Below are 26812 nucleotides of genomic sequence, written 5' to 3'. Positions count from 1 at the left end.
GAAATGGGAATGATTGCTAATGAGACTTCCTGCCTCAGAATTTTTGTAGGAGTCCGCTGGGGCTGATATGAGACTTCTTTTCTCCGTGGAGAAGGCGATGACACTTTAGAACCAGGCCTTGGTGGGTCAGCTCTAGCATTCTTCAAGGCCCAGCTCGGATGTCACGTTTTGGATGCTTTTCCTTCTCCTGCAGCCTCAGGCAGAATGAATTGCGTTCTCTTCCTTATTCCTACAGCTAGGTGTGTTTGCCTCTATTCTTGTACCCCGAACCTATTAGATTATGAGTCCTCACCGGACAGGGACTGCTTATGTTGTTCATTTCTGTCTAGCACCCAGCATGGTACCTAGCACATACTGAGTGCTCAGGAAGTGGCTGTTGAATGAATAATAGCTGCGAAATTGCACTTTGTAAAGGTTAAAGCTTAAAACCAACGTAACAGACTTCTGTCATTCTCCAGTTTCCCCAAGCATTATATTAATATATACCAGCCTGGAATAGAAATCTTTAAAGAGAGGAAGGGTTTTGTCTCTTTTAGTAGTCAGTTTAGCCTTTTCCATTGTGTTGTGCCAGTGGACAGCTTGACTTCCTCCAAACTTGTGAGCTACCAAGCTCTGATCATTGCAGAGCTTTTCTTTGAACATATGCTTAACAAATTTTGTGCGTGCTGAAGAATGTACTGGAAAAATGACAAATACACCACATATGCTCCTTATTCTGCTAAATGCTAAGAGGTTACAAAAATGATTAAACTGCTGTGCCTGCCCTTAAGTTGCTTCCAGATCTGTTGGGCCATGTGGTTTCTGTTGCAATCACAAATACTCAATTCTGCCTTGTAGGGTGAGAGTAGTCATAGACAATACATAAACAAATGAGTTAATAGATGAATGACCATAAAATGACACTGGCCTTCTTTTGTCGTTAAATAGGAACTTTTGATTTACACTGAATAGCTCTATATTACCTATCCTTAAGTCTTTTCACTCTCACCACTCTGTTCCCTTCGTACCCCGTCTTTAGATGGCCTGCATTCACTTAGTTCCACTTTGAGTTCTTTCCGTTTCTCAGTTATTTTACAGTTAAGCTGTGCTTTGGTTCCTTTTTTCCCTATTCCACTTTAAATTCACATTCTTCACTATGTGAAAGTATTTGGGAGAAGTCTGTAATGTTAGGGTTCCCAATTTTCATGCAACAATCAGTCCAAGCTGACTGAAAATTATGGGATAGGTAATGACAGTCATGTGCTCTTTTCCAGATTCCTGGCCAGAGATAAATTCTTGGTGGCTCAACTATTCTTTTTTCCTGAGCGGGCTTCTCAAGGATCTGAGACCCTTGAAATCTAGGCATGTGACTGTGCTCCTAGACATAGACAACAGCTAATTTGATGATAAAAGACATACTAAGGAAAGTTATACTTTATTTTTGTTCCCCACGGTTATTAGGAAAACCAAATCAAATTTAACACTGAGAATACAGAAAGTTTCACCAAAATTCTCTGATTTAGCTATTCCTTTTTTGGTTTTCTCTAAGGAAGTAGAACATATGACAGTGAATACTGCAGCTACTTTTCACTTCCTCTTTTATAGCCATATATTACTATAAGTATACTTGCTTAAGTTCCAAGTCTCTTGATTTAAACACATGACTTGCTTGATTTCATTAAGGATAGTCAAGCCTAATAGAAGTGGGAGTATCTGATAATCTGCCTTCTGAGTTTCTAGGCCTCCTAGAGTTTACTATTAATCTAGAAGTAGTAATCAGGAGGCTTGCTTTTGTTTGTTAGTTTGTTTTAGCCCATTCCTCACCGTTGTGGGAAGTAATAGTAATGAAGTAATAGTACTTGGCTTCAGCTAATCCAGATAGGAATAAGGCACAGTTTCTGTCCCTAAGAGACTTTTATTTTAGTCTCTTAGAATAAGATCAATCCAGGAATAATAATCACAAAGCATTTTTAAGGGGCCAATTATGTATATATTTGTTTTAGATTATAAAGGTATGTGTAGGCAGATCTGATTAGCATAGTAATAATAAATCACCAGTCTAAAGATGGTAAAAAGGTAAATTAACTGATCATCAGAAAGCATTTTAAGTTCTGTAAAAGATAGGAAAAAGCCTAGATTCTAATATTGATTCTGTCCCCAGTTAGGAATGTGACTTTGGACAGATTATCTTCCATCCTTGTCCCTCCATACCCCAACCTATTCAATAATGACGTTTAACCTAGATAAACTTTGAGACCTTTCCCAGTTCTATGGTTTTAATGTTAATGATAATACTAGTTTATGGTTGCAGGTCAACTTGCGTGTCAATCAAGCATGCTTCCACCCTTGCAGGGGTATCTGAGTTGAACCACATTTTGAGATAATAGGATGTGTTCACAAGTATATAAATACATACTCTGTGCTTAATTAATGCCATACGCTGTTCTAAGAAATACATAGACATTATTGTATTTATTCCTCCCTTCTACTCTATGAAATAATTTTACCTACTATGCCCATTTTACAAATGAGAAATGTATATATATATAAAATTGTATTTACTCCTCTCTGTGAGGTACTATTAACTATTATATCCATTTTACAAATGGGAAAGGCTCAGAGAGGTAAGTTGCCCAAGATCATGCAGCTAGAAAGTAATAGAGCCTGGATCTGAAATCAGGTAGGCAGATTCCACCAGACCTGCCTATGTGCTATTGTTGTTATTATTGAAATAGATGTTTGATGTCAGTTTGTTTAAAAAAGTATTAATACTTTACCAACAAAAAGAATCTCTGTTTATTAAAATACATTGATACAGTATAAATGCATGTGTTTTTGTTTTTGATGAGAAAGAAAAGTAATATAAAACTGAGGTGAGGTGAGGTCCTTGGCGACTAAATGCATTGTCTAACATTTTTTTTTAATGTAGTTAATTCTGTCATGACTTTCCTATGAATTAAAATATAGACTCAAGTCCAGAGTTAGCAAGCTCATTCTTGCCAACATAGGGAGATTGTGTACATTTGAGAGTTCCTTAGTAGTGGAAAAATCTAATAATTTGTTTATTTTTGTTTATTTATTTATTTTTTTGAGACAGGGTTTTGCTCTGTTGCCCAGGCTGGAATGCACTGGTGCAGTCATGGCTCACTGCAGCTTCGAACTCCTGGGCTCAAGCAATCCACTTGCCTCGGTCTCCCAAGTAGCTGGGACTACAGGCGCATGCCACCATGCCTGGGTAATTTTTAATTTTTTTAAAGATGGGTTCTTGCTATATTGCTCAGGCTAGTCTTGAACTCCTGGCCTCAAGCAGTCCTCCTGTCTCAGCCTCTGAGAGTGAGCCACAATGCCCTGCTAAAAATTTACAAGTAACTTATCTCCCAAGTTGATGTAGAGTCCATTACAGATATTAATAGAAAATGGGGCCATGTGTGGTGGTTCACGCTTGTAATCCCAGCACTTTTAGAGGCCAAGGCAGGCGGATCATGAGGTCAGGCGTTCGAGACCAGCCTGGCCAACACAATGAAACTCCGTCTCTACAAAAATACAAAAATTAACTGTGTGTGGTGGCAGGTGCCTATAATCCCAGCTACTTGGGAGGCTGAGGCAGGAGAATCGCTTGAATCTGGGAGGCAGAGGTTGCAGTGAGCCAAGGTCGTGCCACTGCACTCCAGCCTGGGTGACAAAGCTAGACTCCGTCTCATTAAAAAAAAAAAAAGTCTGGGCATGGTGGCTCACACCTGTAATCCCAGCACTTTGGGAGGCTGAGGCAGGTGGATCACCTGAGGTCAGGAGTTCAAGACCAGCCTGGCCAATGTGGTGAAACCCCATCTCTACTAAAAATACAAAAATTAGCCAGGCATGGTGGTGGGTGCCTGTAATCTCGGGTGCTCAGGAGGCTGAGGCAGGAGAATCGCTTGAACCCTGGAGGTGGAGGTTGCACAGCCGAGATCCTGCCATTGCACTCCAGCCTGGACGCCAAGAGCAAAATTCTGTCTCAAAAAAAAAAAAAGAAAATGGAATTAATCTGAAAACTAATTAGGTTGACCTGGCTTTTGGATTGACTTTGTAGTCTTCAGTTGGCTGGTCTTTAGAACATCTATGGAAACACAGTTCACTTATGACACTCTTGTCTTTCCTTTTTAAAAGGCTATACCTGCAAAATTAAAACAGCAAGCCCAATACCCATGGCTTACTGAAGCTAACAAGGACATTCATTTCTTAGCAGTAATCTGTGCATAAGCTGTGTTATCTTAACTAGGTGCTAAGCTTTGTACATTTTTTACTGTGTTAAAGACAGTGAAACCCAACTCTTCCAGAATCTTATTCCTTTAGGCAATTTGCCTGAATTTTCCTGCCTGAAAGGACAAATCTTGCTCTCTTCTAAATTCCATAAGTATTTGTTGATGTCTTTTTAGGCCAGAGCTGCTCTCACTCAAGCATTGCGTTTACAATCTCATTTAAACCTCTTAGTCCTTTACAGTAGGCATTTCTGGCCTATTTACAGGAAACTTAAACTTACACTAGACTACTTTGAGAAAAGAAGGTAATAGTTTCAAGTCATATCAAATTTATTTTGTAAAATGCTAGTGCATATTTCTCTATACATAAAACTTGTTTTAAAAAAACCTGAAAAGCCAAAATAACTTGTTGGGAAGTTTCAATGTTTACTTCACCTAAACTAAGGATGCCTTTGGAGAAGAGGCGCTCAGAGCCAGACTAGACTTTGAATTCATTTATTGAGCCTGTTACATACCAGACCCTGGGCATACCTCTTTTTTTTTTTTTTTTTTTTTTTTCTGTTTGCTTTATTGTGCCTTGCAGATTTTTTTTTTTTTTTTTAACAAAATAAAGGTTGTGGCCAACCCTGTGTTGAGCGAGTCTATTGGCATCATTTTGCCAACAGCAAAATTGCTCCCTTCGTGTCTCCGTGTCACATTTTGGTAATTCTCTTAATATTCAAAAATATTCTCTTGGTCAGTTGCAGTGGCTCACACCTATAATCCCAGCATTTTAGGAGGCTGAGGCGGGTAGATCACTTGAGGCCAGGAGTTTGCGACCAGCCTGGCCAACATAGCAAAACCCTGTTTCTACTAAAAAATACAGAAATTAGCAGGGCATGGTGGTGCACGCCTGTAATCCTAGCAATTTGGGAGGCTGAGGCATGAGAATCACTTGAACCCAGGAGGCGGAGGTTGTAGTGAGCTGAGATTGTGCCAGTGTACTCCAGCCTGGGCAACAGAGTGAGACTGCATCTCAAAAAAAAAAAAAAATATATATATATATATACACACACACACACACACACACACACACACACACACACACACACACACACACACACACACACACACACATATATATTCACACACATACACATATATATATACACACACACGTATCCTCTGAATATTTCAAACTTTTTCAATGGTATTATATCTGTTATTGTGTGATCTTTGGTGTTGTTGTAATTGTTGTTGCCACAAACCACGCCCATATAAAATAGTGAACTTAATTGATAAATGTTGTGTATGTTCTGACTGCTCCACTGACTGGCAGTTCTCTATTTTTTTTTTTTTTAATCTCTTCTTGAGCCTAGCTATACTCCATGACTCAGCAATATTGGCATTAGGCCAATTAATAACCCTACAATGACCTCAAGTGTTTAAGTGAAAGGAAGAGTTGCACATCTCTTGCTTAAAAAAAGGTAGAAATGATTAAGCTTTGTGAGGAAGGCGTGTAAAACAAAGACAAAAGCTAGGCCAAAAGCTAGGCCTCTTGTGCCAGTTAGCCATATTGTGAATGCAAAGGAAACATTCTTAAAGGAAATTAAAAGTGCTACTCCAGTGAACACACAAATGATGAGAAAGCAAAACAGCCTTATTGCTGACATAGAGAAAGTTTAAGGGAATCTGATAGAACATCAAACCAGTCACAAATTTCCTTAAACCAAAGCCTAATTCAGAGCAAGTCCCTAACTCTTTTCAATTCTGTGAAGGCTGAGAGAGGTGAGGATGCTGCAGAAGAAAAGTTGGAAGTGAGCAGAGGTTGGTTCATGAGGTTGAGGGAAAGAAGCCATCTTCATAGCATGGAAGTGCTAGATGAAGCAGCAAGTGATTGCAAGCTGCAGCAAGTTATCTAGAAGTTGTAGCAAAAAGAACTGGTGATGGTGGCTACACCAAACAACAGATTTTCAATGTAGACAAAACAGCTTTCTATTGGAAGAAGATCTAGGACTTTCATGGCTAGAGAGGAGAAGTCAATGCTTGGCTTCAAAACTTCAAAGGACAGGCTTACTCTTATTAGGGGATGATGCAGCTGGTGACTTTAAGTTGAAGTCGTTGCTCATGTACCATTCCAAAAATCCTAGGGCCCTTAGGCGTTATGCTAAATTTACTCTGCCTGTGCTCTGTAAATGGAACAAAGCCTGGATGACAGCACATCTGTTTATAGCATAGTTTACTGAATATTTTAAATGCACTGTTGAGACCCACCGTTCAGAAAAAAAAGCCTTCTTTCAAATTATTACTGCCCATTGACAGTGTACTTGGTCACTCACAAACTCTGATGGAGATGTATAAGGTTAATGTTGTTTTCATGCCTGCTAACACAACATCCATTCTGCACCTCAGATCAGGTCTTACCATTTAAGAAATATGTTCATGGCTAAGCACAGTGGCTCACACATGTAATCCCAGAATTTTGGGAGGCCAAGGTGGGTGGATCACTTGAGCCCAGGAGTTCAGGAGCAGCCTGGGCAACATGGTGAAACCCTGTCTCTACAAAAAATACACAAATTAGCCAGGTTTCTTGGTGCATGCCTGTAGTCCCAGCTACTTGGTAGACTGAGGTGGGAGAATCCCTAGAGTGTGGTGGTGCATGCCTGTAGTCTCAGCTATTTGGGAGGCTGAGGCGGGAGGATTGGTTGAGCCCTGGATGCAAAAGCTGCAGTGAGCCATGAACGCCCCACTGCACTCTAGCCTGGTGACAGATTGAGACCCTGTCTCTAAAAAAAAATTGTTTTAAAGAGTTAACACAGCAAGCCTGAGACTATTATTCCTAAAAAGCCCTGCTTACAAGGTTGGCTCTTGGCTGATCTCTTAGTCTGTTTTCTTTTGCTTATAACAGAATACCTAAAGTGTGATAAAGAAAAGGAATTTATTTTTTACAGTTATGGAGGCTGAGAAGTTCAAGGTCAGAAGGGCTGTATGTGGTGAAGGTCTTCTTGTTGGTAGGAACTCTCTGCAGGGTCCCGAGATGGCACGTGGCATCACATGGCAAGCATACTAGCTCAGATCTTTCTTCCTCTTCTTATAACGCCACCAGTCTCATTCCTATGACATTTATGATAATCTAGTAATCCTTTTTTTTTTTGGTTTGGGGGAGACAGGGTCTTGCTCTGTCACCTAGGCTGTAATGCAGTGGCATGATCATAGCTCACTGTAGTCTCAAACTCCTGGGCTCAGTTGAGCCTCCTGCCTCAGCCTCTCAAGCAGCTAGGACTCCAGGCGTTTACCACCAAGACTGGATAATTTTTTTTTTTTTTTTGGAGACGGAGTTTCGCTCTCGTTGCCTAGGCTGGAGTGCAGTGGCGCGATCTCAGCCCACTGCAACCTCTGCCTCCTGGGTTCAGGCGATTCTCCTGCCTCAGCCTCCTGAGTAGCTGGGATTACAGGTGTGTGCCACCATGCCCAGCTAATTTTTGTACTTTTAGTAAAGATAGGGTTTCACCATGTTGGTCAGGCTGGTCTCGAACTCCTGACCTCAAGTGATCCTCCCGTCTCAGCCTCCCAAAGTGCTGGGATTACAGGTATGAGCCACTGTGCCCAGCCAACCTGTGCACTTTTTACTTTTGCTGATTTTGCTGTATATTCTTTTGTAATAGATCTTAGCCATGAGTACCACTATATGCTGAGACCATTGAGTCCTTCTCTAGAATCCTTGAACCTGGCAGTGGTCTTGGAGCACAAAAGGAAGAACAGGTTTTGCTGGGGCAGTGGGCATTGGAGGATATGAGTTCTGGTTTGGACATGTTACATTTGTATTGCCTGTGGGGTATCTATGTTTTCTGGCACTCAAGAGCAAGTTCTGGGCTGGGAATACAGATTTGAGCATCATCAGCATTTGGATAGCATTTGATACCAAGGTAAATAAGTAGAGAGAGACAGTATGAAACCCTACCAAGGGAGAGAAAGTATGAAGCCCTGGAGACAGGGACATTTAAAGATTGGGCAAATGAAGAAGAAGAGCCCAAGGGGTTAAAGAGAAGCCAGAGAAATGGGGCAAAACAAGCCAGGGATTGCATTAGTATTTATTGATATCTTATTTGGACCTGTTCCTTCCACAATCCCTGCAGAAGTCAAGAGAAGAATTTGAAGAAGAACAAATTAATTGACAGTATAAAAAGGTGGTATGAGGTGAAATAAGAAGGACTGGTAAACTGGGGTTAGTAACAAAGAAGTTGTTGGTGATCGGACGGGCCTGGTGGCTCACACCTGTAATCCCAGCACTTTGGGAGGCCGAGGTGGGTGGATCACTTGAGGTCAGGAGTTCGAGACCAGCCTGGCCAACATGGTGAAACCCCGTCTCTACTAAAAATACAAAAATTAGCCAGGTGTGGTGGCATGCGCCTGTAGTCCCAGCTACTTGGGAGGCTGAGACAGGAGAATCGCTTGAACCTGGGAAGCGGAGGTTGCAGTGAGCCAGGATCACACCACTGCACTCCAGCCTGGGCAACAGAGTGAAACTCCGTCTAAAAAAAAACAAAAACAAAACAAACAAACAAAAATTGTTAGTGATTTTAGCAAGATGAGTTTCAGTGGAATGGTGGGGGATAAGATTTTTTGCAAGGAATGATGAAAGAATGGTTCTGTTAGATGAAAGGATGGCAGGGACCATGCTTGATGGGTAAGTTTGTATCATAGCTTCATTTCAATTGAATAAACTAGTAAAAAGCAGGAGGGGGAGTAATCATTAAGGGTGACTAGAAACTGATTTGCTAAAAGCAAGAATTTACAGTTTGAAGATACCATAGAGAGCATCTGAACTAATCACTTCAATTTGTAGGTGGAAAAACTGAGGTCCAGAAAAAAGAAATGCCTTGACCAAGGTCCTGGGGATAAACAGGGTCAACTGATGATGTTCAAATCACATACACAATCTTGATTTCAAAGACACTTTGCTATGTCCAATATTTTTATTTCTTTTTTTTTTTTTAATTTTTAATCAGCTTTCCTAGCTTGAAGTGTTTCTAGTATTGAATGGTGGGATGTAGTCAAGGAGGTATTTGTTCAAGGTTGGAGATGAGCAGCTTTTATAATAATTCCAGGTTTGGGGTATATCAGTGAAATTTCATTTTTCATTTTCTACTAACAGTGCCAGATTGGCCTCACTTTTTGGACTGGATCAGGCAGCTGCTGGCCATGGAAATGAATTTTTCCAGTACACAGCCCCAAAACAGCCTAAGAAAGGCCAGGGAACGGCAGCAACAGGTAAGTTAAGAGTGTATTAGCCGGGCGAGGTGGCTCATGCCTGTAATCCCAGCACTTTGGGAGGCCGAGGCCGGTGGATCACGTGAGGTCAGGAGTTTGAGACCATCCTGGTCAACATGGCAAAACCCCATCTCTACGAAAAATACAAAAATTAGCCAGGTGTGGTGGCATGTGCCTGTAATCCCAGCTACTAGCGGGGCTGAGGCCGGAGGATCTCTTGAACCCAGGAGGCAGAGGTTGCAGTGAGCCACTGTACTCCAGCCTGGGCAACAGAGCGAGACTCCGTCTCAAAAAAAAAAAAAAACAAACAAAACTGAAACAAAATAAAAACAAGAGTGTATTAGGGTTCTCTAGAGGGACAGAGCTAATAGGATATACGTATGTATGAAGGGGAGTTTATTGAGGAGAATTGACTCACACGATCACAAGGTAAAGCCCCATAATAGGCTGTCTGCAAGTCGAAGAACAAGGAAGCCAGTAGTGGGTCAGTCCAAGTCTCAAAACCTCAAAAGTAGGGAAGCAGACAGTGCAGCCTTCAGTCTGTGGCTGCAGGCCTGAGAGCCTCTGGCCAACCACTAGTGTAAGTCCAAGAGTCCAAAAGCCAAAGAACTTGGAGTCTGATGTTCGACAGCAGAAAGCATCCAGCACAGGAGAAAGATGAAAGTCGAAGACTCAGCAAGTCAGCCCCTTCCACCTTCTTCTGCCTGCCTTATACTAGCCACGCTGGCAGTTGATTAGATGGTGCCCAACAAGATTGAGGGTGGGTCTGCCTCTCCCAGTCCACTGACTCAGATGTTAATCTCCTTTGGCAACACCCTCACAGACACACCCAGGAACAATACTTTGTGTACTTCAATCCAATCAAGTTGAGACTCAATATTAGCCATCACTTTGGGAGGCCAAGGCGAGCAGATCACAAGGTCAAGAGATCGAGACCATTCTGGCCAACATGGTGAAACCCTGTCTCTACTAAAAGTACAAAAATTAGCTGGGCGTGGTGGTGCTCACCTGTAGTTCCAGCTACTCGGGAGGCTGAGGCAGGAGAATTGCTTGAACCCAGGAGGCGGAGGTTGCAGTGAGCCAAGATCACGCCACTGCACTCTAGCCTGGCGACAGAGCGAGACTCCGTCTCAAAAAAAAAAAATTAGCCATCACAACTGGCACTAGGATTGTGCCTTATCAGGTTAGATGGAAGGGTTAGCAGCCTTCCAAAAGTGACATGCCAGGTTGTGTATCCTTGACCAGTCTGGCTAAGCTCACCCCCAGTGGTGAGTGCTTCGCTAAGATCTGGGATCCTGATTTCTAGCAGCTAGATGGTGTGTGCTTTGTTGGGAACTGATGGAGAGGTTCGAAAGCAAGGCCTTCTGCCCCATATGGACACAGCTCTCCCAAACTCTGCCCAAGGCACTCTTAAGTAGGCACTGTCCAGTGTTTTGGCAAGAAGGAAGACCTACTTTTCACTTGTTTTATCTGGACAGATTAGCTGTAGGCTCCATCCTGAGGCTCCACCCCTCTAGGGCCCCACTCTAAGTCACCTCATTGTCAAAAGATACAGTTATAACACATGTAGTTTTAAGATCTTAATTGGCTTTTATTTGAGATTCTAGAATTGGGCAATACTTCATTCTATAAAATGGAATGTTGTGATGAGCTGAGCAGAGGAGGTTGGCTTTATAGGCAGAAAAGGGCTGAAGAAAGCAGAAACAGAACAAAAAACAGTTGGTCTTTTCAAAGTTACTTTTGTTGTATAGGTTAAAGCAAAGGGGACCTCCTTCCTTATCATGCTGGCTAAAATTGGATTATACAAAAGATATTCCTACCACTCTTATCACTCAGGAAATTAAAAGGGATTTAGGAGCACTGTGTCAGGAACTGAGGACAAAGACCAAACATGTTTCATATTATACCACAGCCTATAGGCCCTTTACAGAAAATGTTTGCTGACCCCTGCCTTAAATATTACCTATTACTTTAGGCAGTTTTGCTGTAGGTGCTTCTCTTATTCTCCAAGTCATAACCTGGCCAGATTTCTAGTAGGCTATGCTTTTATATTTCCTGTGGCACATCTCTTCATCAGCAGTGTGCTTCAGCGTTAAAGTGGTTGAGTTAATGGGAGAAAAAGAAACAACCTTAGTTCCCACCCAATGAAAACACTTGGTTTTTTATTTTTATTGTTTATTGTACTTAATTTTAGAAACAGAGTCTTGCTTTGCTGCCTAGGCTGGAATGTAGTGGTATTCACAGGTGCCATCACAGTGCACTACGGCCTTGAACTCCTGGCCACTGCACCTGGCTAACTTGATTATTTAAATCAGAAGACAGCAACTATGAGTTTGTTAATGCTTTTAGCGGGGAGCTGTAGAAGCAAGATTGCCTATACAGTTTTCTTTAGGCATTTACAAATAAATAAAGTAGCAATACAGAAGACCCTCTCTGTTCAAGGGAATTTTTTTTTTTTTTTTTTTTTTTTGAGATGGAGTCTCGCACTGTCACCCAGGCTGGAGTGCGGTGGCATGATCTCAGCTCATTGCAATCTCTGCCTCCTGTGTTTCAAGCGATTCTCGTGCCTCAGCCTCCCAAGTACCTGGGACTCCAGGTGCACGCCACCATACCTGGCTAATTTTTGTATTTTTAGTAGAGATGGGGTTTCGCCATGTTGGCCAGACTGGTCTCAAACTCCTGACCACAAGTGATCTGCCCACCTCTGCTTCCCAAAGTGCTGGGATTACCTGTGTGAGCCATCTCATCCAGCCTGAGGAACAGTTTGACAGGATGTAACCAAACCTTAAATTTTTTATGCTCCTTTATCCCATAATTCCATTTTAAGGAATTTATTATAAGGAGATAACTGGAAGTACACACAAAAATGTTTCATATTAATTTATGTGTTTCTGTATTTTCTAAGTTTTCTACAATGCACTTGTACTCTATAATCAGAAAAAAAAGTGTTAATACAGAAAAAATTAAACAAGAGTTCTTTCGAAATATAAGTTCTTGCATGTCATGTCCGCATCAGTATTATCTCACTACACTTCCATCACATTCAGATAGTGAGCATAAATGTGATTTACTCTTAACATGGTATTTGAAAATGTTAGTGTTACTCTGTAGTCTCTCTCTCTTTTTTTTTTTTTGTTTTTTTTTTGAGATGGGGTCTCATTCCGTCACCCAGGCTGGAGTGCAGTGGCGTGATCTCGGCTCACTGCAACCTCTGCCTCCCAGGCTCAAGCGATTCTTCCTCTTCAGCCTCATGAGTAGCTGGGACTACAGGTGCACGCCACCACCCCCAGCTAATTTTTGTATTTTTAGTAGAGATAAGGTTTCACCATATTGGCCAGGTTGGTCTCGAACTCCTCGTGATCCACCTGCCTCGGCCTGCCAAAGTGCTGGGATTACAGGCAGAAGCCACTGCGCCCAGCCTACTCTGTTGTACTTTGTGAAATTAATTAATGGGTGTGATTTAAATATCTTACTGAATTTCCCACCTTAGAAGTCAGGGAAGGGGAAATAACTTTATTTTCATATATTATAGCTGTCAAAATACTGGAAGGAGAAAATAAATAAATGGACTATGACCTCACTTTTTAGACAGTACTCCTTGTCTAGCCAAAGACTTATTTGGGGTGTGTGGTTTGGGAGTTGGAGTCATGGGTTTCAGACCTAGGCACTATAATGGTATAATTGTGTGAGGCACTTGGGTGATTAGAACCTCAGTTTCTTCACCCCCAGACTAGATCATAGGGCTGCTTTGTGGATCAAATAAGGATAATCATAAAAACATTACAACACTAACTGTAAAGTATAAAGATCAATTTTGAAGCTAGTTCAATGGTTAAAAATTAGTTTAAAGCCAGGTACGGTAGCTCATGCCTGTAATTCCAGCACTTTGGGAGGCTGAGGCAGGTGGATCACGAGGTCAGGAGTTCAAGACCAGCCTGATCAACATGGTGAAACCTCATCTCTACTAAAAATACAAAAATTAGCTGGGCGTGGTGGCACGAACCTGGAATCCCAGCTACTCACGAGGCTGAGGCAGGATAATTGCTTGAACCCGGGAGGTGGAGGTTGCAGTGAACTGAGATCGCGCCACTGCACTCCAGCCTGGGTAACAGAGTGAAACTCCGTCTTAAAAAAAAATTAGTTTAAAGCAAGAAGTGAATGACAACTTTGTTTTCTTGTTCATCTTCAGGAAATCAGGCAATACCAAAAACAGCACCAGCCACCATGAGCACTCCCACAATACTGGTCGCAACAGCAGTCCATGCATATCGATAGTAAGTCGCTGAGAAGGAACACCCTCTGAAGTTTGGTGGAAGGGCGTGCAGTTAAGCTTCTACTTTTTCTCGAAAAACCTGTTTGTTGCAAAACGGTTATTTAGCCCTTTCACGGACAAAATATCAGTAGAACTTTTAACATCTGAATTGGAGATTTCTGTGGTAAAACTTGAAAAGCCATTATCTTGTCTACTGTCTTTAGGGAGTGCTTATACCCTCAACAGCTGTCAAATGCTCAAAGAAAGCCTCTCCACTGAGATAGCATGAATGATAGATATTTATATTTAAAGAGTAAGGAAGTAGTATGTGAGCTTTAAATTATAAACTGCTGGGCCGGGTGCAGTGGCGCACGCCTGTAATCCCAGCACTTTGGGAGGCCGAGGCAGAAGAATCGCTCGAACCTGGGAGGCAGAGGTTGCAGTGAGCCGAGATCGTGCCACTGCACTCCAGCCTGGCGACAGAGAGAGACTCCGTCTCAAAAAAAAAAAAAAAAAAAAATTTAAACTGCTCACCCATGTCCCTGTCTAGAGGCTGAATGACTGTTGTTCCCACTTCTGTATGACAGAAAAGAAAGCTGGTCCTGCAGAATTTAGGGAAGTATTAATACTTGTTGTTTCTCTTCCTTGTATAGCACAAATGGTCAATATGTAAAGCAGGGCAAATTTGGTGCTGCAGTTCTGGGGAACCACACAGCCAGAGAGGTGAGAGTGCTCCCACATCTCATGTATATTCAGATGTCCCAAATAATACCAGTGAGCTGGCTTTTATCTGGCTTGCCCAATGTCTTGTTTATCAGAAGATAAAGTTGATTGTTTGTATTGAATGTTAATTTATAATATCAAGCATATAGTAAATGATCACATTTTGCTTACTATTGTGCATTAAAACAAATCCAACCATTCAAAATTGTTGAATTTGACCTTTGTGATATGATTCTAGCTTAAGAATTTGGGCATTTTTTTGTTTGTTTGTTGTTTAATTGTGGGGTGCATATGTACACACACCTACACAAACACATACATATGTATGCACATACATATGTATATATAAGATAAATTTTGCCATTTAACCATTTTAAAGTGCATAATCCAGTGCCATTAATTGCATTCACAGTATTCACAGTATTCAATACCGTGAATACTGCATTCACAGTATTGATTGAGCAACCATCACTACTATCCATTTCCCAAACAGAAAGTGTAACCATTAAGCAATAACTCTACTTCTTCCTTTTTTCCAGTTGCCCATAAGGTCAAATCTACTTCTTGTTTTTATGAATTTGCCCTTTCTAGGTACCTAATATAGGTGGAATCATAACAGTATTTGTCTTTGGTGACTGATGTATTTCATTTCGCATAATGTCCTGAAGGTTCACCCATGTTTTAGCATGCATCAGTACTTCATCCCTTTTCATGAATGAAAAATATTTCATTGTGGGTATATACCACATTTTGTTTATTCATTCATCAGTTGATGGACACTGGGTTGTTTATACCTTTTGTCTATTGGGAATAGACAAAAAAATATGTATCGTGAAGACTGACGTAAAAGTATATGGTCAAGTTCCTATTTTGGCTGTATACTAAGAGTGAAAATTGCTGACTCGTATGGTAATTTTATGTACCACTTTTTGAGAAACTGCCAAACTGTTTTCCACAGCAGCCACACCATTTTACGTTACCACAAGCAATGTATGAGGGTTTCAGTTTCTTCACATCCTAGACAGCATTTTGTTATTATTATTATTTTTAAATTCTTGCCATTCTAGTAGGTGTGGAATGGTACTTTATTGTGGTTTTAATGTGCATTTTACCCAATGTCTAATGTTGAGTATCTTTTCATTTGCTTATTGACCATTCATGTATTTTCTGTGGAGAGATGTCTATTCAAGCCCTTTGTCCATTTAAAAAATTGGATTGTTTGTCTTTTTGTTGTGGAGTTGTAGTAGTCTTTTAATATATTCTGAGTATTAAACCCTTATTTACAGATATTTTATAGATTATCTTTTCACTTTCTTGATAATGTCCTTTAATGTACAAAAGTTTTTAATTTTGGTGAAGTCCATATTATCAATTTTTTTCTTTTGTTACTTGTACTTTTGGTGTTTTATCTGAGAATCCATTACCAAAACCAAGGTCATGAAGATTTACCTCTATGTTTTCTTCTAAGAGTTTTATGATTTTATCCCCCATGTTGTTTTATATACGAGTTGGGCCTATGGTAAAAAATTACTTGACATGTGAAGAGGTGGGAAAATGTAACTGATAATCAAGGGAATAAATAAACTAGGAGCAGACTCACAAATAATCTAGACATTGCAGTTAACATACAAAGCACTTAAAACAACTAGGAATAATGTCTTAAAGAAAATAGAGGAAAAGTACAAAAGGGATGAAAAGATGGAGAATTTAAAAAATTAGAATCTATAAGAATAATCACATGGCATTCTAGATTTGAAAAATACAATTTCTGAAATTAAGAACATATTGGATGGGTTTAACAGAGTAAGAATACAGCAGGAGACAGAATTAGTGACTTCGAAGGCAGTTCCATAGAAAATATTCAGACTGAAGCACAGAGAGAAGAAATAATGGAAAGAGACCAGGGCAAAGACTGATGTGGGACATGGTCTAACGTCCATGTAATTGGAATCCAAAGACAGTAGAATTACATCTTTAAAAGTGCTGAAAGGAAAACAAAACCCTGCCTATTACAGAATTCTATAGCAACAAAAATATCCTTCAAATATGAAGGCAAAATAAATTTTCAGCCAAACAAAAGTGAGAGAATTCATTGTAGTAGATTTGCACTACAAGGAACATTAAAGGACATTCTTTAAGTTGAGGGAAATGAATGTCTATGTCTTTCAAAAGACATGGAGAGGCTGGGCGCAGTGGCTCACGCCTGTAATCCCAGCACCTTGGAAGGCCAAGGCTGAGGTCGGGAGTTCGAGACCAGTCTGACCAACATGGAGAAACCCCGTCTCTACTAAAAATACAAAAAAATTAGCCAGGCATGATGGCTCATGCCTGTAATCCCAGCTACTTGGGAGACTGGGGCAGGAGAATTGCTTAAACCTGGGAGGCGGAGGTTGCAGTAAGCCGAGATCATGCCATTGCACTCCAGCCTGGGCAACAAGAGTGAAACTCCGTCTCAAAAAAAATGACATGGAGAATGTTCATAGAAGTATCATTCATAGTAGCCTCTAGCTGGAAACAACTCAAATGTTTATAAACAGGAGAATGAATGAAGAGTTTATGGTATATTCACATAATAGAATAGTACGTGACAATAAAAGAGAACAAAATACTGGAACATGAAGTATCAAGGCTTACTCTTATAGATACGGTGAGTGAAAGAAGCAAGACAAAATAGTATACTCTGTATAATCCTATTTATACAAATTTAAGAATAGCAAAATTGTCTGGGTGTGGTAGCTCACACCTGTAATCTCAGCACTTTGGGAGGCCAAGGTGGGAGGATCACCTGAGGTCAGGAGTTCAAGACCAACCTGGCCAACATGGTGAAACCTGGTCTCTACTAAAAATACAAAATTGGTAGGGTGTGGTGGTGTGCACCTGTAGTCTCAGCTACTTGGGAGGCTGAGGCAGGAGAATTGCTTGAACCTGGGAGGCGGAGGTTGCAGTGAGCCAAGATTGTGCCACTGCACTCCAGCCTGGGCGACAGAGAGACTCTGTCTCAAAAAGAAAAAAAAAAAAAAGCAAAATTAATCAGCAATAGAAGTCAGAATATTGGTTACCTCAGGGTGGGGATTATTGACTAGGGAGGGCATGAGGGAGCTTCCTGTGGTGTGGGAAATGCTCTGCTATTTTTTTAATCTGGTTGATGGTCACGTGGGCACATACACGTATAATGTACATGTATTTTATGTTTTTCATCAATTTAAAAACAATTTGTATTTTCTTTTACACAACCAGCCACTCTCTCTTAGTCACCCCTTGTATAAATGAAAACACCAACAAAATGAAGACATTGCCAATTACAGTTAAACAGTAAGGCCAAAATAAGAAGAGATTAATGTGGACAGTGAGAAGATAAAATTTAAAGTTGAAGCCTTAAAGGATGAATAGATTTTGAGTTTAATAGCTGCATGAAGCACAACCCTTGATACTTATTGCTGATTTTATACTGCCTTTTAACTTCTGTTCTCTCTTTTTTTTTTCTATCTGTCGTTGCTGTCTACAGTATAGGATTCTTCTTTATATCAGTCAGCAACAGCCAGTTACGGTTGCTAGGATTCATGTGAACTTTGAGCTAATGGTAAGACTTCATCATATTGGAATCATTAGCTCCTTCGGGATAGGTTTACAGGAGAGACTGGTCTGATTGTACCTAGTAGAAATTAGATCCACTGGTTCAGCCCTGGATGTCCTTGTGAGTATCTAACAGAACCTTTCAGAAAGGTCTCTTGGCTCCTTCTGGGAATGTGGACTAAAGGGTGAATCGTAGAGGGTGAGAGGGAAGAAGAAAGATCTCTGATACTTCTCTTTGGGTCCACCTGAGTCACGACCCTACTCTATGAGCTTAGGCAGTCATGTTTATCTGGTATAATACTGCTTGTGGATGAATTATCTTAATATTTCTCCTTTCTCCAGGTTCGGCCCAATAACTACAGCACCTTTTATGATGACCAGAGACAGAACTGGTCCATCATGTTTGAGTCGGAAAAGGCTGCTGTGGAGTTCAATAAGCAGGTGATAACATCTTACTCTCCCTGTGAAAAGCCAGAATACTTGTTTGGATTTCCCTTAATTTTAGGGAAACATATAGAAAACCCATAATCTGCTGTGTTTTGTTAGTGACTAGCATAAAAAAACCCACTAAATTTGCCACTTCAACCTATTGTATGATTTCAGGAAAATAATAGGAATACTTACTGAAACTGCTTGACAATTTAGTCTTTTTCTTTTTTAACAGAGAAAGACTAAATGTAATCTTACTATATTAAATAATTTTCTACTACATAAATTATCTTAAGGAATAAATAAAACTATCTTTAAAAAATAGTGTTTTCAAAGAATGTTTTAGGCTGGGTGTGGTGGTTCACACCATGCCTATAATCCCAGCATTTTGGGAGGCCGAGGCAGGTGGATCACTTGAGCCCAGGAGTTCAAGACCAGCCTGGGCAACATAGTGAAACCCCATCTGTACAAGAAAGAAAGAAAGAGGGAGAAAGAGATAGAGCAAGAGAGAGAGTTAAGTTACTACATACTCATTATGGAAAATTTAGAAAAGCATTAAAAAAAATCACTCATAGTCTTACTACTCAAAGTAACCACTATTAACATATTTCCTTTTTTCTATGCATAATATACCTAAGTAGATACAGTCCTTTAATAGTTCTTTATCTTGCTTATTTTATTTAAAAATGTATAATTCATCTTTTCCTACCTCATGAAAAACTATTTGGAAACATTTTTGAAGGCTACATAATATGCATGTTGTCAATTCAAGCTACCGTAACAAATTACCGTAGTCTGGTTAAGCAACAGAAATTTATTTCTCACGGTTCTCGAGGCTGAAAGTCTGAGATCAGGGTGCCAGCACAGTCGGGTTTTAGTGAGACCCTCTTCTGGGTTGCAGACTATCTTCTTCTTGTATCCTCACATAGTAGAAAGAGGGTGAGAGAGTTCTCTGGTATCTCTCTAATAAGGTCCCTAATCCCATTCATGAGGGCTCCACCCTCCTGGCTTACTTACCTCCCAAAGGCCCCACCTCCTAATACTGTCACACTGGGAATTAGGATTTCAGTGTAAGTATTCGGAGGGGACACAAACATTCAGCCCATAACATTTGTTTCTTAATTGATGTAATCATTAACCTTATGTTGTGCATTTAGATTGTTTTCTGTCTCTGCAATAAATGATACCGTGGTGAGCATTTTTTATAGAAGTCTGTCCTTTTTCCCCCCCTACATATTTCCATAAGCTTTATTTCAGTAAGTGAGTGATTGGGTCAAAAGGTCCAGATATTTTTAGGTTCTTAATACACTTTGGCACACTGCTTTTCAGAAAGATTGTACTATTTCACATTTATATCAATTTTCTCATCATACCTTTGCCAGCATTTAGAATGATCCTTTTTTTCTTTTGATCTTCTTCACTTGGTAAAAAAAAAAAAATGATGCCTCATTGTTTTTATTTGATTACAATAATGAAACTTTTTTTTTTTTTTTTTTTTTTTTTGAGACAGAGTCTTGCTCTGTTGCCAGGCTGGAGTGCAGTGGTGCCATCTCGGCTCACTGCAACCTCCATCTCCCGGGTTCAAGCGATTCTTCTGCCCCATCCTCCCAAGTAGCTGGGACTACAGGCGCACACCACCACTCCCAGCTAATTTTTGTATTTTTAGTAGAGACAGGGTTTCACTTTGTTGGCCAGGATGGTCTCAATCTCTTGACCTTGTGATACACCCACCTCAGCCTCCCAAAGTGCTGAGATTACAGGTGTGAACCACCATACCCAGCCTCTGAAACTTTTTAAAAGAAAATGAGCAGCAAGTTCCTAATGGATACTATGTTAAAACACTGATAAAATTGGGTCTCGAATCCACATTTTTCTAAACTCATAAAGATCTTTCATACTATATTGCTTTTGAGGGCTTAATAATATTAAAACACAAGCCCAAGAATAATTATTCATAAATAGAATAGAATAATTATTCACAAAGATGCCCCTGACTCCTTTGTCTAAGGTTTGTCCTAAGATAATATGGCCAAATCTGTAGATGGTATTGATGAGGATTCTGGAAATGCAACATGATTTTGTAAATGCCCTTCTTTCTCCTGCAGTCTTTAGAAGTGCCTTCTGACATTTTTTCAAAGCTCCCCTTTCTTTCCTAGGTTCCCAAACACTGAAACAGTAAATCAGTATGATCATCAATAGCTAATGTTTATTAAGTACTTACTATTATTTGCCAGGTACCTTTTCAAGTACTCTACTTAAGTTAGCTCATTTAATTTTCATAACCATCCTATGAGATTTGTGAAGCATCCTCTCCATCTTGGGTACATAGAGATTATTTGGCCAGGGTCACAAAGTTAATAAGTGGCAGTGCCTGGATCTGTACCCAGACATTCTGACTACAAAGCCATACTCCTAGGCACTTTGGTCCCTGGCAAGATAACTGGCTTTCGTTTGGTTTACTTCTAAACATGTAATCTGTTTTGTTAGTGGATGAAGCTATTTGAGAAAGAGCAGTAGCAATAAAGGAATGAGTACTTATTGAGCTTAAACTACATTTATGCTGCTTTGATTTTGTCTTGCAGGTGTGCATTGCTAAGTGCAACAGTACCTCTTCCCTGGATGCAGTGCTCTCCCAGGACCTCATTGTGGCAGACGGCCCTGCTGTAGAAGTTGGAGATTCTTTGGAAGTGGCCTATACTGGCTGGCTCTTTCAGAATCACGTGCTGGGCCAGGTAAGAAAATGCACCCTGCAAGTTCTTTTGTAAACTTATATAGCATGAGGGCTATTCCCAGGGAAGATACTATTACTGTGAACGGCTGCTGTTGTCAAATAGAAATATTTTAGGAGCCCCACTTTAGACACTGCAATTGCTTTGGGGGCATATTATGAAATGTGAATGTGCAAAAGATCCTCAGTGCCACTCTGTCACTTCTACTTAGGGAAAGTGGGAACCAATTTCCCCAGTACTATTATTTTTGCCAGTTGTTCATGTGTATGTCTTGTCCTCCTATACCGGTTTTACACTTGAATATATTCTTATGGGATTAAGTCTTAAAACTTCTTTTTAGACCCTCCTTATAGTTTTTCTTATAGTAGATACTGTAAATACATTGAACTTACTGTGTTTTAATATTATTGAGCCATTAAAAGCAATATATCATATGAGAGAAAGACCTTTAGACTATGAGTTTAGAAAAATCTGAATTCGAGATCCAATTATATACTAATTTGACTTTGATCAAGTCATTTATACTCTTATTTTTTTCCATTTGTGAATGGAGGCTAATGATCTTGCTCTGCTTACTCGGCAGGGTTAGTGTCAGCATCAAAATGAGATAATTTATTTGAAAGTGTATTGTGGATGAAAAATGCTTGAATACACAGTTGTAGTAATGTGTTTTTTTTTCTAAACCTGGGAAATCACTGTTTCAGAGATATTCATTATAATACCCTTTAGCTATGATGTGGTCTAATATTTCAGGTCCTTTAGAAACTATCTTCCCAGTATATTTGACATTCCCTATTCCAGAAGTACTGTGCTGGTATGTAGTTAGTTGAATATCATAATGGTTATTATTATTTTTGAAATTGGCTGGCCTAATTTCCTTCGATCAAATTGCAGGTTTTTGACTCCACTGCTAACAAAGATAAGTTGCTTCGCTTGAAATTAGGATCAGGAAAAGTCATCAAGGTAAAGGCTTAACTGTGTTTTTTTATGGTTTTATCAGTTGCAGTGGGTTTAACTTAGATTAAATTTTGTAGAATTTCTTTTTTTATTTTATTTTTATTTTTTGAGATGGACTTTCGCTCTTGTTGTTCAAGCTGGAGTGCAATGGCATAATCTTGGCTCATTGCAACCTCCACCTCCCGGGTTCAAGCGATTCTCCTGCCTCGGCCTCCCTAGTAGCTGGGATTACAGGCATGCGCCACCACGCCCAGCTAATTTTGTATTTTTAGTGGAGATGGAGTGTCTCCATGTTGGTCAGGCTGGTCTCGAACTCCCGATGTCAGGTGATCCACCCGCCTCGGCTTCCCAAAGTGCCGGGATTACAGGCGTGAACCACCGTGTCCGGCCTGTGGAATTTCTAATCAGGTTATCTTTTTGACATCTGGAAATGCCTGGATGAAGAATACAAAGGGAAAATGTGTTACATTGCATTTGGGAGATTTTTATCTATGAGACACTATATTGAAGATGGTTACAATTGTTTTCTGTAGTCCTGACCTTTTCTTTTCCATTCTATGACTCTGAGAATATTATTTCATCCTTCCTATAGCCTAACAGGGGAAAAAGTGAGACAGTTTCTTCTCGAAACTTATCATAAAGGGTTGAATCTCATCTGTCTGGGTTGCTTTGAATCAGCACTTTCCAATCACTGTAGGAGGCAACTGTGACAGCAGCGGAGGAGCACTGGGGTTGGAATCCAAGAACTTGGGTTCAAGTTGTGAATTTTTTCTTTATTAACTGTGCAGGTGTTTTATAAAATAAAGAATGTTTTACACGTGGTATATTATGGTGTCAGGACATGGTAGTGATGATGCATTATGCTGTACTCATTCATCTGTGTGGCAAAAAGGTTGTCTCCATCATTTCATGACCGCTTTTCCCAGAATCCTATGGAGACTTTTTCCCATAGATCATAGCAGTTAAGTCATGATCACCGAACCTAGACAGATCTAATGTTGAATCTTAGCTTAACAACTTACTAACTGTGTGATCTTGGGCTAGTTACTTAATCTCCACGAGCTTCAGTTATTGAAGTAAAATGGGGATAATCCTGACAACCTTATGAAGTTTTTGGAGGGGCTTAAACAAGATCATGCATGTAAAGCACTTTCCACACTTCCTAGAAAACATTCTTTTTTGGTGGGGGGAAACTGAGTCTTGCTCTGTCGCCCAGGCTGGAGTGCAGTGGCACAATCCCAGTTCTCTGCAACCTCTGTCTCCTGGGTTCAAGCGATTCTCCTGCCTCAGCCTCCTGAGTAGCTGGGACTACAGGAGCGCACCACCACGTCTGGCTAATTTTTTTGTATTTTTAGTAGAGACGAGGTTTCACCATGTTGGCCAGGCTGGTCTTGAATCCCTGACCTCAGGTGATCCCCCATCTCGGCCTCTCAAAGTGCTGGGATTACAGCCATGAGCCACTGTGCCCAGCCGAAAACATGCTTTTTAATGATAGCTTTTCTTTCTCTCTTACTGCTGTTCTTTTATTCCTCCCATTTTCTCTCATCATCTAAGATAAGTATATTTCATGCAACCCTAGATATGCCTGCTTTTACAAGTAGGTTTAGAGGGTGTATTCTAGATATTCTTATACCAACATGGGGCAGTAGTCAGACCTGACCTCTGGAGGCACTGAGTAAACCTGAAAGTGTGGATAAATGAAACCTGTTGCTGCTGTACTTCACTTTGTCTTCTGAGGAGCTTCTTGTTTAATGAGCTTTTCCTATCTGATTTTTAAAGGGCTGGGAGGATGGAATGCTGGGTATGAAAAAAGGAGGAAAGCGATTGCTTATTATCCCTCCAGCCTGTGCTGTTGGCTCAGAAGGGGTAATAGGCTGGACTCAAGCAACGGACTCGATCCTGGTGTTCGAGGTGGAGGTTAGGCGGGTGAGTGAAACTGTCTGTGTTTTGTTTGATGAGTCCTCTGCCTGTCTCTTTGCTAGTTACATAAAATGAATAAATAAATGAAGATACTTGAAAACCAGGTTCTGAAGGCATTTCTTTTTCTTTGAAAAAGTAGAAATGGAGTAGTCAGAAATAGCAACAGCTTTGAAATCTAAGGACCAAAGTATTATGTCCTTCCTGGCTCTCTATTCAGAGTCTAGAAGTGGTTGTGACTTTAAGAAAGTCACATCTTCGGCCGGGCGCAGTGGCTAACACCTGTAATCCCAGCACTTTGGGAGGCCGAGGTGGGCAGATCACGAAGTGAGGAGATTGAGACCATCCTGGCTAACACGGTGAAACTCCATCTCTACTAAAAATAGAAAAAATTAGCCAGGCGTGGTGACATGCACCTGTAGTCCCAGCTACTTGGGAGGCTGAGGCAGGAGAATTGCTTGAACCTGGGAGGCGGAGACTGCAGTGAGCTGAGATCATGCCGCTGCACACCAGTCTGGGTGACAGAGCAAGACTCTGTCTCAAAAAAAAAAAGTCACATCTTCACACTAAGCTTTTTATTTTGTCTATAAAATAGTGACTACTGCCCAGTGTATATACTTTTTACTTAGTGATTTTATGGCTACAAACTTATTCTCTTGATATCTTTACGTAAGTATGCAAAGATTGTGTGTGTGTATGTTTTACTACGACTACCTCTGTCACATAGTAATAGCAAAAAATTGGCAACAACCTAAATGTCCATCATTAAGATACTGGTTAAATTATGTTTTTTTCATAGACTTTTATGTAGCTCTTAAAGAATATGAAAAATCTATTGTTAAGGAAGCAAGTTGCAGAACGTTGTGGATAGTGTGGTCTCATATGCGTGTGTGTGTGCGTGTGTGTGTGTGTATACGTATATACATATCCATGTACATAGTCATATGTACATATATGTGTATACACACATACGTAATACACACATATATGCTCATATATTCATAGAAAATTCCTGGAAGCTTTAAAAGAAATCATTAAAAGTGATTTTTTTTCTGTAGAATGGAAATGGAGTTCAGAAAGTTTTACTTTTTGTCACTGTACCTTTTGTACCATGTAAAAAATTTAACATGAATATATATAGTTTCTGTGCAACAAATTGTGCTTAGTCAACTTAATATTACCTGTTCCCTGCCCGAAATGATCCTGTTGGCTTTATACTGTTTGTTAGGTTCAAATGTGATAGGGTTTGTTACTATAAACTCTAAAATACAATACAAATAGGGAATATTATGATCATCTTCATTGTGACTGTTATACCTGTCACAGAGAAAGGATGTGCTTCCCTTCTCAGTGATGCTTTCTTAACTGTTCCTAACTGGACACTGTCATCCTGCTGGGCCACTCTAGCCCTCTTTCAATGACATGTGCCCTGCTGCCTTTTTTCTTTTTTACAGCTTTTATATTCTCTGTCAATTTTCCTTTGAGTTTGAAGAAATCATGGCTGGTGATAGATAACAAACCAATTTGAGTCTTATCATGACTGTCATGTGAAACAAAAAATTTTCTGTTTTACCAATAATCAAAGAATGACAAATTGATATGCATATTAAATTCACAAGGCTGGTAGAGAATCATACCCCATGTGGCAAGAGTGTTCAGAAAGATTTATACACTACTGTGGTGTATAAACTAGTTCACTCTTTCTGGTGTGAAATTTAATGGTAACCCATTTATGCTGGAGGTTGCAAATTTTTTTTGTGAAAAATCAGACCTTGGTGATGACCTTGAGCAGTAGGATATAAATAACTCCCACAAGCTTAGTGTTCCAATAATGGAACACTCGGCATAAATGGGTTAAAAGCTTTCAAAATGAGCATACCTTTTATCCAACAATTTTAACTAATTTATAGTTTGGAAATATTTAACTAAAATTTAATTTATAGTTTGGAAATATTTAAGATTATATAAAAAATACACATACAAAGCTGTTCACGGAAGCATTGTTTATGATAGAAATAAGCTGAATGTCTAACAGTGAGGAATTGGTGAAATATACTTTTTAATAGCATAGATATTTATGACTTTAGTTCCTAAAATCCTTTGGAGACTTTTTCCTATAGATCATAGCAGTGAAGGGCTGACCCTTGAAGTTAAATATACTCTTCAGTAGTTAAAAATAATGTTGCAAATTAATATTTAATGATATGGAAATAGGTTAACATGTCAGTGAGTGAACAAAACAAGTTACAAAACAGCATGGCCCATTTTTGTAAAAGGTATATACAGACACAGATAATATAATGGTAGTTGGATTGCAGGTGATTGCTACCTTTGTCTTTTTGGCTGAGTTACATTTTCTGATTTGCCTACAATGAGCAGGTAATGGCTTGTGTAAGGAAGAATAAGTAAAATGAAAGGAGGGTGAAAGGGGAAGGGTATTTGTAGCCTATTCCACCTGCGATGACTCTTTCCCTAGGTGAAGTTTGCCAGAGATTCTGGCTCTGATGGTCACAGTGTTAGTTCCCGTGATTCTGCAGCTCCGTCTCCTATCCCTGGTGCTGACAACCTCTCTGCTGATCCTGTTGTGTCACTACCCACATCAATACCTTTCAAATCAGGGTAAGATACTGCAGTTGTATCAAGCTCTTTTATGGCTCATAAAAATGATTCTTAGAGGGGTTCAGAAATAGAGATATAGTTAAAAACTAAAATAATTTTAAATAACTGGAAAAAATGGGATCAGGGAAATGGGGAAGATACTTGTA

General features: G+C 39.9%; 1 protein-coding gene across 6 annotated transcripts in view; it reads left to right on the top strand.

Annotated features, from left to right (window-relative positions):
• FKBP15 (FKBP prolyl isomerase family member 15) overlaps positions 1 to 26812 on the top strand; it is a 69894-nt gene that overhangs the window by 14975 nt on the left and 28107 nt on the right. For 2 of the 6 annotated variants that reach the window (XM_009244766.4, XM_054519355.2), the window contains 9 exons: positions 9352 to 9467; positions 13657 to 13741; positions 14373 to 14442; positions 17948 to 18022; positions 18358 to 18456; positions 21027 to 21176; positions 22068 to 22136; positions 23910 to 24056; positions 26524 to 26666. In XM_009244766.4, coding sequence (XP_009243041.2) covers positions 9352 to 9467; positions 13657 to 13741; positions 14373 to 14442; positions 17948 to 18022; positions 18358 to 18456; positions 21027 to 21176; positions 22068 to 22136; positions 23910 to 24056; positions 26524 to 26666 — 954 coding nt within the window. 6 annotated transcript variants of the gene reach the window in all.

This window comes from Pongo abelii, chromosome 13 (assembly GCF_028885655.2).
Source record: "Pongo abelii isolate AG06213 chromosome 13, NHGRI_mPonAbe1-v2.0_pri, whole genome shotgun sequence".
Classification (NCBI taxonomy): Eukaryota; Metazoa; Chordata; class Mammalia; order Primates; family Hominidae; genus Pongo; species Pongo abelii.
This window is presented reverse-complemented; position numbering and strand designations above follow the sequence as displayed.